This window comes from Vicugna pacos, chromosome 5, assembly GCF_048564905.1.
Source record: "Vicugna pacos chromosome 5, VicPac4, whole genome shotgun sequence".
Classification (NCBI taxonomy): Eukaryota; Metazoa; Chordata; class Mammalia; order Artiodactyla; family Camelidae; genus Vicugna; species Vicugna pacos.
This window is the reverse complement of record NC_132991.1, coordinates 42,676,655-42,691,523: the sequence shown is the minus strand read 5'-3', so window position 1 is coordinate 42,691,523 and position 14,869 is coordinate 42,676,655. Positions and strand designations below refer to the sequence as shown.

General features: G+C 37.4%; 1 protein-coding gene across 1 annotated transcript in view; it reads left to right on the top strand.

Annotated features, from left to right (window-relative positions):
* LRP2 (LDL receptor related protein 2) overlaps positions 1 to 14,869 on the top strand; it is a 180,528-nt gene that overhangs the window by 71,451 nt on the left and 94,208 nt on the right. The window contains exons 15-21 of the mRNA XM_072961113.1: positions 195 to 335; positions 1,807 to 2,010; positions 8,219 to 8,411; positions 9,990 to 10,115; positions 10,835 to 10,965; positions 13,423 to 13,560; positions 13,920 to 14,201. Of these exons, the coding sequence (XP_072817214.1) occupies positions 195 to 335; positions 1,807 to 2,010; positions 8,219 to 8,411; positions 9,990 to 10,115; positions 10,835 to 10,965; positions 13,423 to 13,560; positions 13,920 to 14,201 (1,215 nt within the window). The remainder of the gene's footprint in view (positions 1 to 194; positions 336 to 1,806; positions 2,011 to 8,218; positions 8,412 to 9,989; positions 10,116 to 10,834; positions 10,966 to 13,422; positions 13,561 to 13,919; positions 14,202 to 14,869) is intronic.

Below are 14,869 nucleotides of genomic sequence, written 5' to 3'. Positions count from 1 at the left end.
CCAGTTTGAGAGTAGATACGAGAGCAAAATGAAATTGGGAGCAGCTAGATGTAGGTGTATTCAGTAGCAACCAGTAGTGATGTCCCCAAGGAGTTTGAAACCCATTTCACCCACAGGGCTCAAAATGGCTTCATATGCCTGGGAGAATTATGCATTTCTAATTGAAATTTAACCATGTGCATTTTTTCCTCCAGCTGACAGTCCATGTGGAAATAACAATGGGGGCTGTCAACACATCTGTGCCCTCAGCCACAGAACAGATAATGGGGGTTTGGGTTTCCGTTGCAAGTGCAGGTTCGGCTACATTCTGGATACGGATGAACGCAAGTGTGTTGGTAAGAAATCAGTTTTGGACATTCTTTCTGACAGTCAGCACAGGGGTCTGTGTTGCTCTTGGACTGGGCCAGCTCCCTGTCTTCACTTCTTTACAGCAAATAAGCTTTTGGTAGCTCCCAGGGTGATTTCCTTGGTAGGAACCATTCGCTTTCTACAAAGAGCTGTCTTTGAAGATGTAGATTTCTGTCTTTTGTCTCCTTCCTGAAATCTTTGTTTCCTTTTTAAACTATGCTCTTGAAATTCCCTAAGATATTATCTTGAGTTCTTTTCTCTATCATGTACATACTTTTCTCACTTCCGATGTTAGCGTTAATTTTAATGGGAAGCACTTCCAGTCACTCTTATTGACCTCTCCTAACTCACCGCTTTTGCCTCTTTGAGTCGGGTAATCACATCTTGACCCTCCCTGGCTTTATTGCTGTATTCTAAACTCCTGAATGTTGAGGTGGCTCATTTCTTTATCTAGTTTTTACTCATCAGTTCAGATTTCTCTTTATATTTGCTTCTATGGTCTGGGTTTCATTTTTCCTGTCCTCCTCTGTGGTCACCTACCCACCTACCCATCTAGTCATAATTAAATTGCCTGGGCCTCGGCTGCTTATGAAATGCACTCCTACAATATTTGTTTCTCTTACTTTCCGTTTGACAACTCTACTTTTTAATGACTTTGGCAAATTCTTACTCCCCAGATGGTGCTGCTTCTGGCTTAGGATGTAAATTCTCTTATTTTAACTCAGACAAATTTGTTAATCTTGCTAGTGATCCTAGATTCTGATAAAAATCGCCCTCATTAAAAACAAACAAACAAGCAAACAAACATGTGTTTCTAACTATTATACTGACATTATATTGTGTAATAATTTTGCTTTTAAACTCCTCCTGCAGTTTTTATCTTTGTCTTGGGTATACCTCCTTAATCGCTCTCTTTTTGATTTCCTGACATGCTGTCACTGTCTCCTTCTTTGATTTTACACATTACTTTTTCTTTCCTATTTCCTCCATTCGCTCACTCCCCTTCTTCCTTTCCTCCTTTATTTCTTTCTAAACAATTTACTTGGTTTAGCTGTTAATCTTCTCTTTTACTGATCTTAATTCCCCCCAAACTGTAGTAGGATTCTTGGTATAGATCTCTATACATAAGTTAATCTAACTCAAGAATTTTGGTGGAATTACTATGTAGTTAATACTGCTTTAGAAATTAAGCATATGGACACCATCTTTTATATAAATAAATCTTAAGGATAAAATTTTCAGGGAGAAGTACAATTTTAATACTTGCATTGCCTTCATAATTGCTTATGTTTCCTCCCATTACTTCTAACTATGTTGTTTACAGGTTTATTTGTTTATTTCAAGATTATGTTTCAGAATTAGAAAATGTGCTTTATGGGTGTATAATTAATTTCTCTGGAATTCGGAGATGGCAAGAACCATGCTGTGGCTGACTACGTTGTGTTCTCCTTTCTGCAGCTGCTAAGCAGTTTCTCTTCTTTTCATCTGACGTGGCTGTTCGTGGCATCCCGCTTACCGTGTCTAACCAGGCAGATGTCATCCTTCCAGTGACAGGAAGTCCTTCTGTCTTTGTTGGGATTGATTTCGATGCCCAGGAGGGTGCCATCTTTTTTTCAGATACATCAAAAGACCTGATTTCTAAACAAAAGCTCGATGGCACAGGTGAGAATGGGCTTAAACATTTTTTTTTTTTTGCATATCTGTTTTGTCTGTTTTCAACAGTAATACTCATAACTTGCTCAATAAAACTTTGCATTCACTTTTTTGTTTGGAGGGGGCGGTGATTAGGTTTATCTACCTACTTATTTTTTTAAGTGGAAGTACTGGGGATTGAACCCAGGACCTCATGTATGCTGAGCACACAGTCAAACACTGAGCTGTAACCTCCTGCATTCACTTCTTATGTGGGATCTTTTACTAAGCTTGCTAAATACTTTTAGACTGGGAAAAGAAATCTATTTCTTTTCTTATGAATTAAGTCCAAGCAAATACTTTTCCTTTATTTTCAAAATAAGTTATAAATGGGGGTGCATTTTTAAACAAACATTGACATAATTGGACAGTTGCAAATATTAATATTGACAAATTTTAATGTAAAAGGAGTTGATGCTCCATAAAATGAGTGTTGAATGTATGAACACTATTCAGTTGCTTTATGGACTAGATAGAGGCTGTTCCCCATATTCAAGCAGCCAAACTGAGCTAATGGAATGACCTCTCTTTAGGGAGGCTGCACTTCCTAAATGATGGGCTTGGAATAATCATATATATATATTTAAAAGTCATGAATTTTATATATTAATATGGATTTTAAAAAATTTAATGAATTCTGTTAAAAATCTTCATAATCCTCACAGAAAGATATAGTCAGTCACACCTTACCATTGGGTACATCATTGGATGATGGCTTGTTCCAGTTCTTTGATTTTACTACCCACTAATTGGTCAAAATCTGCAGTTTGGGGGGAAAAAAATTGGTAACCAGTATAACAAGCAGTTAAGAGGGCCAGCTCAGGAGCTAGTCTGCCTAGTTTTGCTTCCTGGCTTCTCACATTTCCTAGTTGTGTGATCTTGGATGTTACTTAATTTCATTATACCTCAGTTTCTAAAATCTGTGAAATAGGAAGAATAATACAGGTACTAGATAGCTCATAAAGTTGTGGACAGAATTTTAGGCTAATACATGTAAAACACCTAGAATCATGCCTGGAAAATAGTAAATATTTAGTAAGTGTTAGCCATTACTGTAGCTGTTATCAATGAAAAGCCATATTACCCTGCTCCACCCTGCCCTCAACTCAAAACTACTTGCTAGAGGTAATTGCTTACAATTCTCTAAATGCTTACAATGTTACTGAGTCCAAGCTTGTACTGCTCACTGCATGACAGGCCAGTAAATCAAGATGAGTTGTTGGGACAAGGTATAACGATCTCATTGGGAAAGCCAGCAGACAGAGAAGATAGTGGACTACTGTCCCAAAGGAGTATTTTACCAATCCTTATTACTTATCAGAATTCAGGCTCCTTTTACACTAAAAAGGGGAAGGAGTGTGGTTGGTTGTTGCAAACTTCTAGGTGCCAGAATCCTTTGTTTTTGAAGCTGTCCTGGTACGTCTGGTCACAATGTTCCTATAAACTTTCAACAAGGTAAGTGTTATTCTCTGTCCTGCAACTTTTTATCTCTATATGAATGGAAAAGTCTCAAGGTCAGAGCCTTGAGAATGGGCTATCTTGTATATTCCAGGCTATAGGCAACATTCTTTTACAAAAGGTGCAGAGCCAGCAAGACTCAGCACAGGAAACAGAGCACAAGGTTAGAGATAAACAAATAGATTCAATATGGAGTCAGGTTTATTCTTTGTTACAATACTATGTCTTGATTTGTTACTTTAGACTTTTGCTTCCTTATTATAGATGGGGATTTAGCTCTCTTACATTCCCTTCCACCACCTTCCCTCCCTGCACTCTCCCTAAAACACTGGATTGTAATTTTTGTTCACTGCTAAATCAAGTAGTATTTTGTGGTGACATTTTTTTGAACAAATTTTGAGTTTTTTCCTGAAGTTGATAATTGCTCCATCTTCATTTGCTTTGTTTTCAATATAACTATCATTTATTTCCCCTCAGTGTTCCAACAGATTTGTCAAATGCTGTCTATCTATCAAGTACAAACAACTTATGATTTTTTTCCCCCTCTGGAGTCTTCTATGTTCTGTTCAGGTGGATCTGCACACAGCTCTTATCTTCCCTCTGCCACTTTCCTATGCTGAATCTCCTGTTTCTGGCAAGCATTTGTTTCTCTTTCCAGATTTATTTCCTTATTTTGCCAAAACGCATTCTATATTAGCTTCTTAAGAGGAATGAGTAGGATGGTATATATTTTGAGTTGCTGAATGTCTGAAAGTTTTGTATTTTTTTATTGAGTTATAGTCAGTTTACAATGTTGTGTCAATTTCCAGTGTAGAGCACAATTTTTCAGTTATACATGAACATACTTACATTCATTGTCACGTGAGCTGCCACAAGATCTTATATATATTTCCCTGTGCTATGCAGTATAATCTGGTTTATCTATTCTACATATACCTGTCAGTATCTACAAAAGACTGAAAGTTGTTTCACCCTCCAGTTTGCTTATTTGGCTGGATATAGTGTGAAAGTAATTGTATCTCAGAAATTTGAAGACATTGGTGCTTTCTCTATTCTAGTACCCAGTGTTGAGAAGTCCTACTCCATCTGGAGTAGTGTTTATGTGTATGTGCCCTTTTGAAGAGGTAGTAATCATTGTTTTATTTTTGTTCCTTTCTGAAAACTTTTAGAATCTTTTTGTTATCACTTTCATCTTGAGATTTATGTCCTATTCTGGGAATTTTCTTAGAATGTTAGATCAATCATCTATTTTTTTTTCTTTCCTAGTTTTCATCTCTATCCTTTTGTTCTACTTTCTGTGAGGTGTTTTTTGTTTTGTTTTGTTTTGTTTTGCATGTTAGTTTTAGCCTTTCTATTGGATTTTTAATTTCATGTATAATATTTTCAACATGGAGGAGCTCCTTCTTGTTCTCTGATTACTTCTTTAATCAAGTAAAACCTGTTCTTGCTTCATAAATTCAGTCTTAGTTTATGAAGATATTAATTACATTTAAAAAATAGGTCTTCCCCTTTCCGTTTTCTTTGGGTTCCTTTTTCCTTTTAATTTGTTTTCAACTTTCTTTTCCATGAAGGAAACTTTCTTCACATTTTTTCAACCCTTGTTTGATATTAAGAGCAAAGCTATAAAAAGCTGACCAGGAGGCTGTAGGCATGGATGGGCCTCATCAGCTGGTGATAAGGCAGCCTTTTTGCTGGGGAGCTTCCAAATGTCAGTATTAGAAAATCCTTTCTGGAGATAGTCAGTTTCTCCCTAAGTAGATGTGTCCATTCTCCCTGCTGGGGAGGGGAGGAAGAGGGAAAATCTGGGATCTGGGAGTAGTTCAGAGGACAGGGAGCTGAGGCTCGTTCAGTTCAGTGTTCACATAATCCCCCTGTACTCACTCCTGTGTTCACCCCAGCCCCTTGCTGTGCAGGGTGTCTTCAACCCACAGCCTCTCTGCTTCAGTTCCTCCAGAGAAGAAAATCTCTTGTCTGTTAGAAGAGGTAGATGAAGAGGAGTGGCATAGATGCTCAGGGTCTGGGAGGGACCTCTGGGTCTAATTGCTCCTGATAACAACTTTTTAATTGGCCCCTTAGTGTTCACCTCTGCCTTTTTCAAAGCCTGGTGCGTCTGAGTGCAAATATGCTGAGGTTTCTGCGTGTGGGTATTGAATCTCCCCTCTGCTGGTAGCCGCTCCTTTCCCTTGGTGACTTACCTCTTCTCCAGTCTCTCTTTCTTCCAAACTTTGTGGAAATTGTTCATCTGCTGTTCTTTTATTGTCATTATTAAAAGGAATTTGGAAGGAAGAGGAGATAAACATAGTGGTCAGTCTGGTATTTTGAACCGGAATGTGTCTTTTCTGAGGACTAGAATTAGGTCTACTGAGCCTCAGGCAGGCTAAGTCTCCTGTAGATGCCTCCACAGGCCAGCTTCCTTCTGCTTTGACAAATGGAATTCTCATCATTTTTTTTTTCAATCAATTTCAAGATCACATGCTCAGCAAGTTTCCTTTTAAAATACTCATAGTTAGTGATTAAACTCCTTATGCTCTGGTGAGGGAGATATTTCATTGCTCTGTTTTTTGAGTGAGAAGATCAAGTGTCAATGAGTTTACATGCAAAAACTGAATTGTCAGAAATCAAATTGAAATCAAGATTGGCTGAATGAAGTCCTCAGGGAACTTGCTCCATCAATTCTCCCTTCTCTTCTCCAACTTCTCTTTTTCTGACTTTCCATCAGATATGCTCAAGTCTCTCCTACCCTAAAAAACCCTCAGCTCACCCTCTACACCATGTTCCTCTCTAGTTGCAGCCGCCTCTCCTCAACTGCATGGACTAGTACCTTAAAAGATTGATCTACACCTGTCCTTACTTCCACATTTCTCACCTCCCTGCAGTCTGCACACTAAATTCCTGGAAACCCCTCATCCCAGTCACCTCTAGTCTCTTTGTTATAAAAATTTTCAGTCCTTATCTTTGGCACGTTAGTCATCTTCTTAAAATGACTTTTTCCCAGGACAACATACTCCTGGATTTCCTTCTACTTCATAGCCATTCTTTCTAGTACTCCTTAGCCATCTTTTCTGCTTTGCCAGTCCTATACATAAGTGTGATTCTAGTGTGCAACATTGGTTCTCTTTTCTTCTGCGTCTTCTGCATAACTGTGCACCTTCCATGTCTTTGGTTACCATCCGTGTGATAATTATAAGTCAGTGCAGGGAGGCTAATGATAGGTCATTTTCTGAATCTTTTTCCTCCTAACCTGGGGAATGAAGGAAAGGTCAAGGAAGGCTTCTTGCTGGTGGCGATAAAGTCTTTTATCCAAGCTCTCTCTGAAGTTCAGGCTCATAGCACCAACTGCCCTTTAGATCGCTCACCCAGATAACCTGCAACCACCTCAGAACTGAATGTTTAAATGTTCACCTTATTCTGCTTCTCCAGACCTCCTACCTTAGGGGAGGAGCACGACCACTCACCTCTTCCTTCCCCACCCCCCACCTCCCAAAATCTGGTGGTCATCTGAACTTCTCCCTTTCTTTTAGCCTCTATCGTTAACTCATTAATCTCCAGACATGCTCCAGAATGTGTGGAATTCAGTCTCTCCCTCCCACTTCCAAGTCTTTGCTCTCCGACAGCCCCACATCCACCACTGCCTTTGGGAAACCTCTCCACGCCTCTGCTTTGCTGTGCGCTCCACTCGGATGGAGTCTGTGCTCGCATGCCCTCGCGTGCACTCCTCTGTCACAGTACCCATTAGTCTTTTATTTTTTTCCATTTGGCCTAATTGCCTCCCCTCCACCTCTCCCTCTTCTTTATAGATACCTTGACGACAGTGTCCCTGTTTCCTTCAAGATGCTTCTCTTTTCTATGACTCAGTTTCCTCATCTGCAAAATAGGGTTAATAATAATTCCTACTGTTGAGATGTTGTGAGGATGGATGAGTTCACCTAAAGTACCCGGGCCAGTTCTGGGTGCAGAGTAAGTGCTCAGTATAAACTATGATTATTGATACTATGAGCAATATTATGTTTCCTAAATGTTTATCATGGTGTCTAACACACAGAGCTTTCTTTTTTTACAATTTGCTAAATAAATGAATGGAAAAAGCACTAGGATTGTTTTCCTTCCTTCAAAATAAAAAGGTGTGATTGTTTACTCTTATTCACATTTTCTTTAATCAAAAAAGAAAAAAGAGGGCAAAAGCCATAAAAAAAATTCACAAAGAAGAAAGTGATCTCTTTTTTCCCTGTACCTAGTTCTGATTTCCTTTCTGGTTGCTGGTCTTTTCCAAACTTGGCAACTTTGTGGCTATGACAGACTGTTGATGAGAAGGTTGGGCCGTAATACCTCACAGATACCCCCAGTCGTACCTGGCGGTGTCAGCTTATCAGCACTGTCTGTGGGTGGTGGTTGTGAGTATGTGAACTCAGGTATCTTTTCTTCAGATGTTCTGCACTGAGAAATTTTTTTCTGGGAGGTGGAACAAGGGAGTAAATCCCGGCCAGATCACTCCTGGTTCTATTTATCAGAATCATATCTATTCTTTGAGATCCAAACTTTTGGGAATGGAAAGATTTTAGGTTTATCTCTTGTGATTGCTGTGCAGTTTACAGTTTTATTTTAAAAATAATTGCTGAAATCGTCTCTAATTCTCACACAAAGTTTAAACATGCAGTGGTAGGAAAATGTATGTCATATAAGATATGCTGACTTTAAACCATGCCCATGTTTTTATTTACAGGAAGAGAAGTTATCACAGCTAACAGGGTGCCAAGTGTTGAAAGTCTGAGTTTTGACTGGATTTCAAAGAATCTCTATTGGACAGATGCTTCTTATAGGAGTGTCAGTGTCATAAAGCTAGCTGATAAATCGAGACGCACAATCATCCAGAATTTAAATAACCCACGATCAATCGTAGTTCATCCTGTTGCTGGGTAAGTGTGTTCATGTTTTCCTAAGAGCTTGAAGCTATGTGTCTTTTATAGTCATTGAAAAGTGATGTCATAGGGATTTGGCAAATTCAGTAAATACAAGATTGAACTATGTAAGTTGAAATCACCTTTCGTTGTATCCCTTTAGTATACGCTGAAGTGATCACTCTATCTCCTTCATCAGACTTTCTCCTAAATTTTGGCTTTCCCAGCCTTCACAGAAATGTGAATTTTTCTCATAGTTGTAGATGACCAAACAATGTGATACAGATTCAGTTGGAGAAGGAATGAATATGTAGCAGAATTATCAGGAAAGGCTCAAATTCTTTCTCTGCTTTAATGTGCTGCTATAAAGCTTACCAAAATGTACTTAATCATTCAATAGTCTTCAGAATGAAAAGCCTTTCAGACTGCAAAGTTTCATGTTTAACCATTCCATTATTGGTAGTGTCAGACAAGAAAAGACAGAACAGTTCAGACGATTCTTTTTAGTTCATGCTTTTCTTTTTAAAAAATGTTTGTTAGCTAATATGTTTGTTTAAAATCTGAGCTAGATAGTTGTGTTTTAACAGAATAATAGAAAAAAAGATGACTGGAATTCACTAAAGCCTCATTGAGGGTACACAGTATACACTTTACATAGTATATAATCTCGTCTAATCCACAAGCTAGTTTGTGAATGAGGTATATACAGTTCCTGTTTTGGAGATAATGAATCTGAGGCTCAGAGAGATTAAGTAACCTGCCCAAGGACCCATGGCTGTTAACCACTAGTGTACAAATTCCAGGCCTGTCTGCCTGCAAAGCCTGTGTATCTAACATATTTTAAAACTGATGATATTATTGATAAGAAATTTTATTGCCCAATAGAGAGTTAAACAGTTGATTTTCTAATGAATTTATCTTAAGCTAAATCTTTGGCATTTGCTTTTGAAAACCGTTAAATTCCTTTCCTTATGAGTCCTTTATTCAAAACCATATGAAGTTACATTTCTGAAAGTTACCTTTTAGAAAAGGCTACTTTTAGTTCTTAAGGCTCCTATGAAAGAGAAAAACTTTTTTCCTACCCTTATCTTTTTGCTACACCTCAGAATTTAAAAAAAAAGACACCTTGGGTAAGATATTGCTCGAGAGTTACATTGATTTGGATGCATTTTTCATCAGGACAAAATGCTTTCCTGCAAGTTTAATTCCTTGTGGAAGACGACTGAAGAGTGATCTAGTGGATCCTGGATTTTTAATCCAGAAAGAAAGCGTTTAAAATCTGTTTTCTTGCTCATTGTTTATTATTTTATTTCAAGAACATGGAGTATTTAAAATGTAACCTGAATTGTGTCTTTTTAAAGAATCTACTTTGTGACAGTAGTTTTAGGTCCTGAAGTCTAGCACAGTGGTTCTCTGCTCTGGATGCCCATTTTAATGCCATTTGTGTTTTCTGTGTATTCTTCTATATAAACCCAATAGCATACAGAAAATGAGATTAGTTGCATCAAGTCTCGGGAGAATCTGTGTTTGTGCTAAATCTAAGTTAAGTAGTTTGTCCCAATGTTAACATCTTTCATTTATTATCTTCTTTTCTAGGTATATATTCCTTACTGATTGGTTCCGTCCCGCTAAAATTCTGAGAGCGTGGTGTGATGGATCTCATGTTTTGCCTATTGTAAACACTACTCTTGGATGGCCCAATGGGTTGGCCATTGATTGGGGGTAAGTAGGAATCATTCCAAATTGCTGAGTTCCCATTTATTACAGAAGACATTTATATAGTTGGCCAGCTTCTGCTGGGATGAAGACAAATGCATTAGTGAATATTCCAAGGAGATTGCTAGAGGAAGTGGAATGATAGGACCTTGCAGAAGGTCAGTGTGGAGGAGGCAAGACTCAAACCCCATTAGAAGTAGAACAAGGATGTGATGACGTACAGGTCATGTGTAATTTTTATAGGAGACATCTAAAGACTAGGAAATCTTTGGTGTCAACAAATGTATATTTGCCTATATGCACTGTGAGAGAATTCTTGAAGTATAAGATATAAACTTGAAGAAATTGATCTATCAAGGAATATAGGAAAAGGTAACAGGTTAAATAAGCATACAGACATGAAATGCAAAAGCAGTTTATAGGAGAGAAGAAAAGAAGAAACATGTTTAACTTTTTAAACATAGATTACTACCAATATTTTTCCTAACTTATGGATTTAATAAGGAGAAAAATAAAATTCCTAACTTGAAGATAATATTTCAGGTTTTCTAAAAGACAATTGAAAATCACTTCATGAAAGTTGTTTTATCTTTCTGGGGAGCATAAAGCTATTAAACTTTGCTTAATAAATGTGTCAACTGAGCATGCTGTTTTTGAATGCCCTTAGTATAAAGTGTGCTTTGCTAGTTTTTGAATAACTGATAACTGGTATTTTATTATTTTAGTCCTTCACGACTGTACTGGGTAGATGCATTTTTCGATAAAATTGAGCACAGTACCTTTGATGGTTCAGACAGAAGATCCCTGGACCATATTCAGCAGATGACACATCCATTTGGACTTACCATCTTTCAAGGTATGTTTTGAAGCTAGTGTGTGTTTTATTTGTAGTGTGCAAAATGTCTAAAATTCACCCTCATTTGGCAGTCTCACAATTCCAGAAAAGCTGGTCACTTTAGAATCCAAAAAGGTTGAAATGGCCCTATTACATATAAACAAAACATTTGATTTGTTGACTGAATATTTAACTTTTAGAGTTTTTGTTGTTGTTGCTTGTGACATTTTTAGGTAATAATATTGACAAGGTACATGGATATAGCACTTTATAGATTACACATACTATACAGTTTAACGTTGATATATAAATATCACACAAAGAAATAGTAGATTACTGCCTTCTTTATTTCCATGAATGAAACAGCAAAAGCTGTTTTTAGTAATTATTGTAGTATTTCATTGCTCTCTGATGCAAGAACCTCATCAGAATCTTTGTGGAAAACTATTACACATAGCCACACAGGTAACTGGCTTCATCTTTGTTATACAGAAACGTTAGCATATGGCTTATGAAGAATAGCAAGATGTAGTTTTTTCATCCACCTTTCTGAATGATTTAACACTACTAGTAAAGATTGCTGGGAGTGTGAAATTCTGGGAAACTGCAGCAACAATGATCACGCAAATTTATCTGTTTTCTTTCTCCCAACTCCCCTCTCCTGTGTGTAGGCATGCTGTTGTGGATTGAGTTGCTGGGAATAAGTTGAGTTGGCACCATGAAGAAGGTGGTTTGTTTAGTCTTGAAAAGATGGTTTCTGTGAATGATTGTATAGCTTGTGCCAGGCCAGGAGAGTAAGGAGAAAGTAAAACTACTGTGGTTCTGTTTGACAAACCATAACTAGTCTAGTTAGAGAAATGTCATTTTGTGATCAACCACAGGCCCTATGCATTTGCTAGCTATGTCTGTGGTTGAAACTTCCTTCTCAATAATTAGCATGGTACTTTAAGAAAAACTAGACACTGATGAGAAATCAAAGACTTTCACATATATAGTGTGAAATGAATAGCTAGTAAATATATTGCATATTTCGCCCTCCTGTCTGTGTGTGGAGGACTGCATGGTATTTAAAAATATTTTTTAAATGCTCTTGTGAGATTTTTGGTGAGTCAGTTATAAATACTGACTCCCCCCACCCCATGCATTCATTCCCTTTTTACTAATGATGTCAGACACATCCTATTTGTTGTCACATAGGAACATTATAAGAATGTTAAATTTTCTCTGCTCTTTGCTGGAATATTTTGGGATTTAATAAAAATGCAATTTCAGTGCCTTTTGGTTTCATCAGTATGAAAAAAATTTGAGTGCATACACGTGAGAATAACACAACATTCCAATAATAATATTTCTTCCAACACTGCCCTTCATTGCGAATTTCTTATGAAAGGTTCTTTTATTGCACAACACCATGGAAATGATGCATCTTTTTAATGAAAGGCTACATCTACTTGGCTGCACATCACACAGGACTTACAGGTTTATTGGACTCCTTATTTTTAAAAATATAGTAACACACCTTCCTGAATGGTGGGACTGAGACTGCCAGTCAGTCTAGATAAGACTTAGTGAGTCCAGTGACTGATTTGTCATTGAATAGACCATAGATAAGGGAAATTGCTTTAATAATAAAATTTGTGATATCTTAGTCATTTTCTGGATAGTTGGAGTTTTTAATTAAGTTGTTAAGGAGAAAATCCACTTAGATTCATTTTTTTCTTTCTGTTTAAATATATATGTTTACTTCTCTAATTCAGTCTCCAGGGTAAAATGAACATGGTTAAGTTTTTGATGCTTAGAATCTTGTTTTGCCTCTATCTTCTATTTTCAGCTTCATGGAACATTACTGTGTTTTAGATTTTGGACACTTCTGTGGATAATTTTATTGATCCCTAAATAGAGACTGAAATTTCCTTTTTTGGACTAAATCTGTTCTTTTTCTTCTCAACAGCCTGTTTTGAAACTTGAGGGTCAAAAAAATTTTTTTTACTGTTCTTATTAAGACACGGGATATAAAGTGTTTCACGTGGAAGGGAGCTTAGAGATGATTTAGTCTATTTTCTTAATTTTACTAGAAAACTGAGCCCCCATGCAGTAAAGTATTGCCTAAGATCACTCAGCAGGTGAGTGCTTTAGCTGGGATAAGAACTCAGTCTTGTGAGGCATCCTTGAATGCTCTATAAAAGAATCTTGAGATTTTTTTATTTGTATTTTTATGCAGGGATGTCTAAACCTAATTGTTATTAAAAGCCATCACAATATTTCATACCTTCTTTCCTGAACTTGAACTCTAATATTCTTAAAAACGTAGCGTCTGAAGAGTGTAACAGTTGTGGAAAATGACCACAGAAACATGTTACAGATATTTATGGAAGAAGCTTCCCACATTCGGAAGAAGCATGACAAAACGTATTTCATTTTCCCAAGTGGTTTGTAAGTGAGCTGTGACGAAAATACTAATCACTCGTTTCTTCTTAGACCATATATATTTTACTGACTGGAGACTGCGTGCTATTGTTCGAATCAGGAAAACAGATGGGAGAGAAGTGACAGTTCTCCGAGCCGGCGTCGGTAACGTAATGCGTGTGAAAGTATATGATGCCAACATCCAAACCGGTGAGTGTATCGCCAGCTTCTGTTATGTGAATGTATTTAATATGGTGGTTCCTTTTCTCTTTAAGTACTTATTATTTAATATAGCTCTTGATAGCTTTCTACTCCTGTCACCCAGGGAGTTTAAGAGCTTAAGACTTTGAATGTTCGAGTCTGATAACTAAAAGTGTGGCACACTTCAGCACTTTTCAGTATTTAAAATTGAATGTGCTACTTGGCATGTTGATTTCCAAGAAGAAGCTACTTTTTAGTATTGTGTCTGAAAATGTTCTTTCCCATTTGTTTTCCTTCCACAAACCAAACTTGTGATTCACCAAAAGGAAATGAGCTTAACTCACCATCTCTGGGTGTTATTTTTTCAGGATCTAATGCCTGTAATCGACCCGCCAATCCAAACGGCGACTGCAGCCACTTCTGCTTCCCAGTGCCAAATTCCCAGCGGGTGTGTGGGTGCCCTTATGGAATGAGTCTGACCTCCAATCGCCTGACGTGTGTGGAAGACCCATCCCGGGAGCCGCCCGTGGAGCAGTGTGGTAGCTTTTCCTTCCCTTGTAACAATGGCAGATGTGTGCCCATTTACTACCGCTGTGATGGAGTTGACGACTGTCATGATAACAGTGATGAAGTTCTGTGTGGCTCATTTAGTAAGTAATTCTATACGGAGATACTTTCTAGGATGGATAGAACACAGGGAGGTGGGTTTTAAAAAAAAAAAAGGCTTGGGTTATCTCTGTAGGAAAAAGTATTTCTTTCAGATTTTTAAAGTATACTCCAAAGGCGTTTAGGAAGCTAGGCAATAAATACTATTCACAGATAATATTGTGAATGATTTCTAGCATTGATTTGGACTAACTTCAATAATAAAATTTTTTTGACATAGGCTGTTTGGGCCAGTGCAGAATCATTGTATCTTGGCGTGCTCCTTAAAAACTCAAATCAAAACAAACTGGATGTAATCTTTAGTATTGGAGAGAATATCATGGAATTGGTGCTTGCAGTAATAGCTTTTGAAAATCTCGTGTGCTGTATTGCTTTTTGCTCCCATTGGTGGAAAATGAATTACAGGTGGAATGGAAGTGAAATGATGATTTTAAACTTTTATTTTCTTCTTTCAATGGTAATCCAGTTTATAATAAATGCTATTGCAGAAGACAGAAAGATAGAGGACAGTTGAAATCTCAGAAATTTCTACCAAGGTGACATTAGTAGAAAGAAGAGTGACATTTGAAGATGAAAGTGCTCATCTGTACATTTTTTTGAAATTTCTAAAGTTTCTTTCATTTTGTGTATTATCTCTCTATTTTTAAAAGTG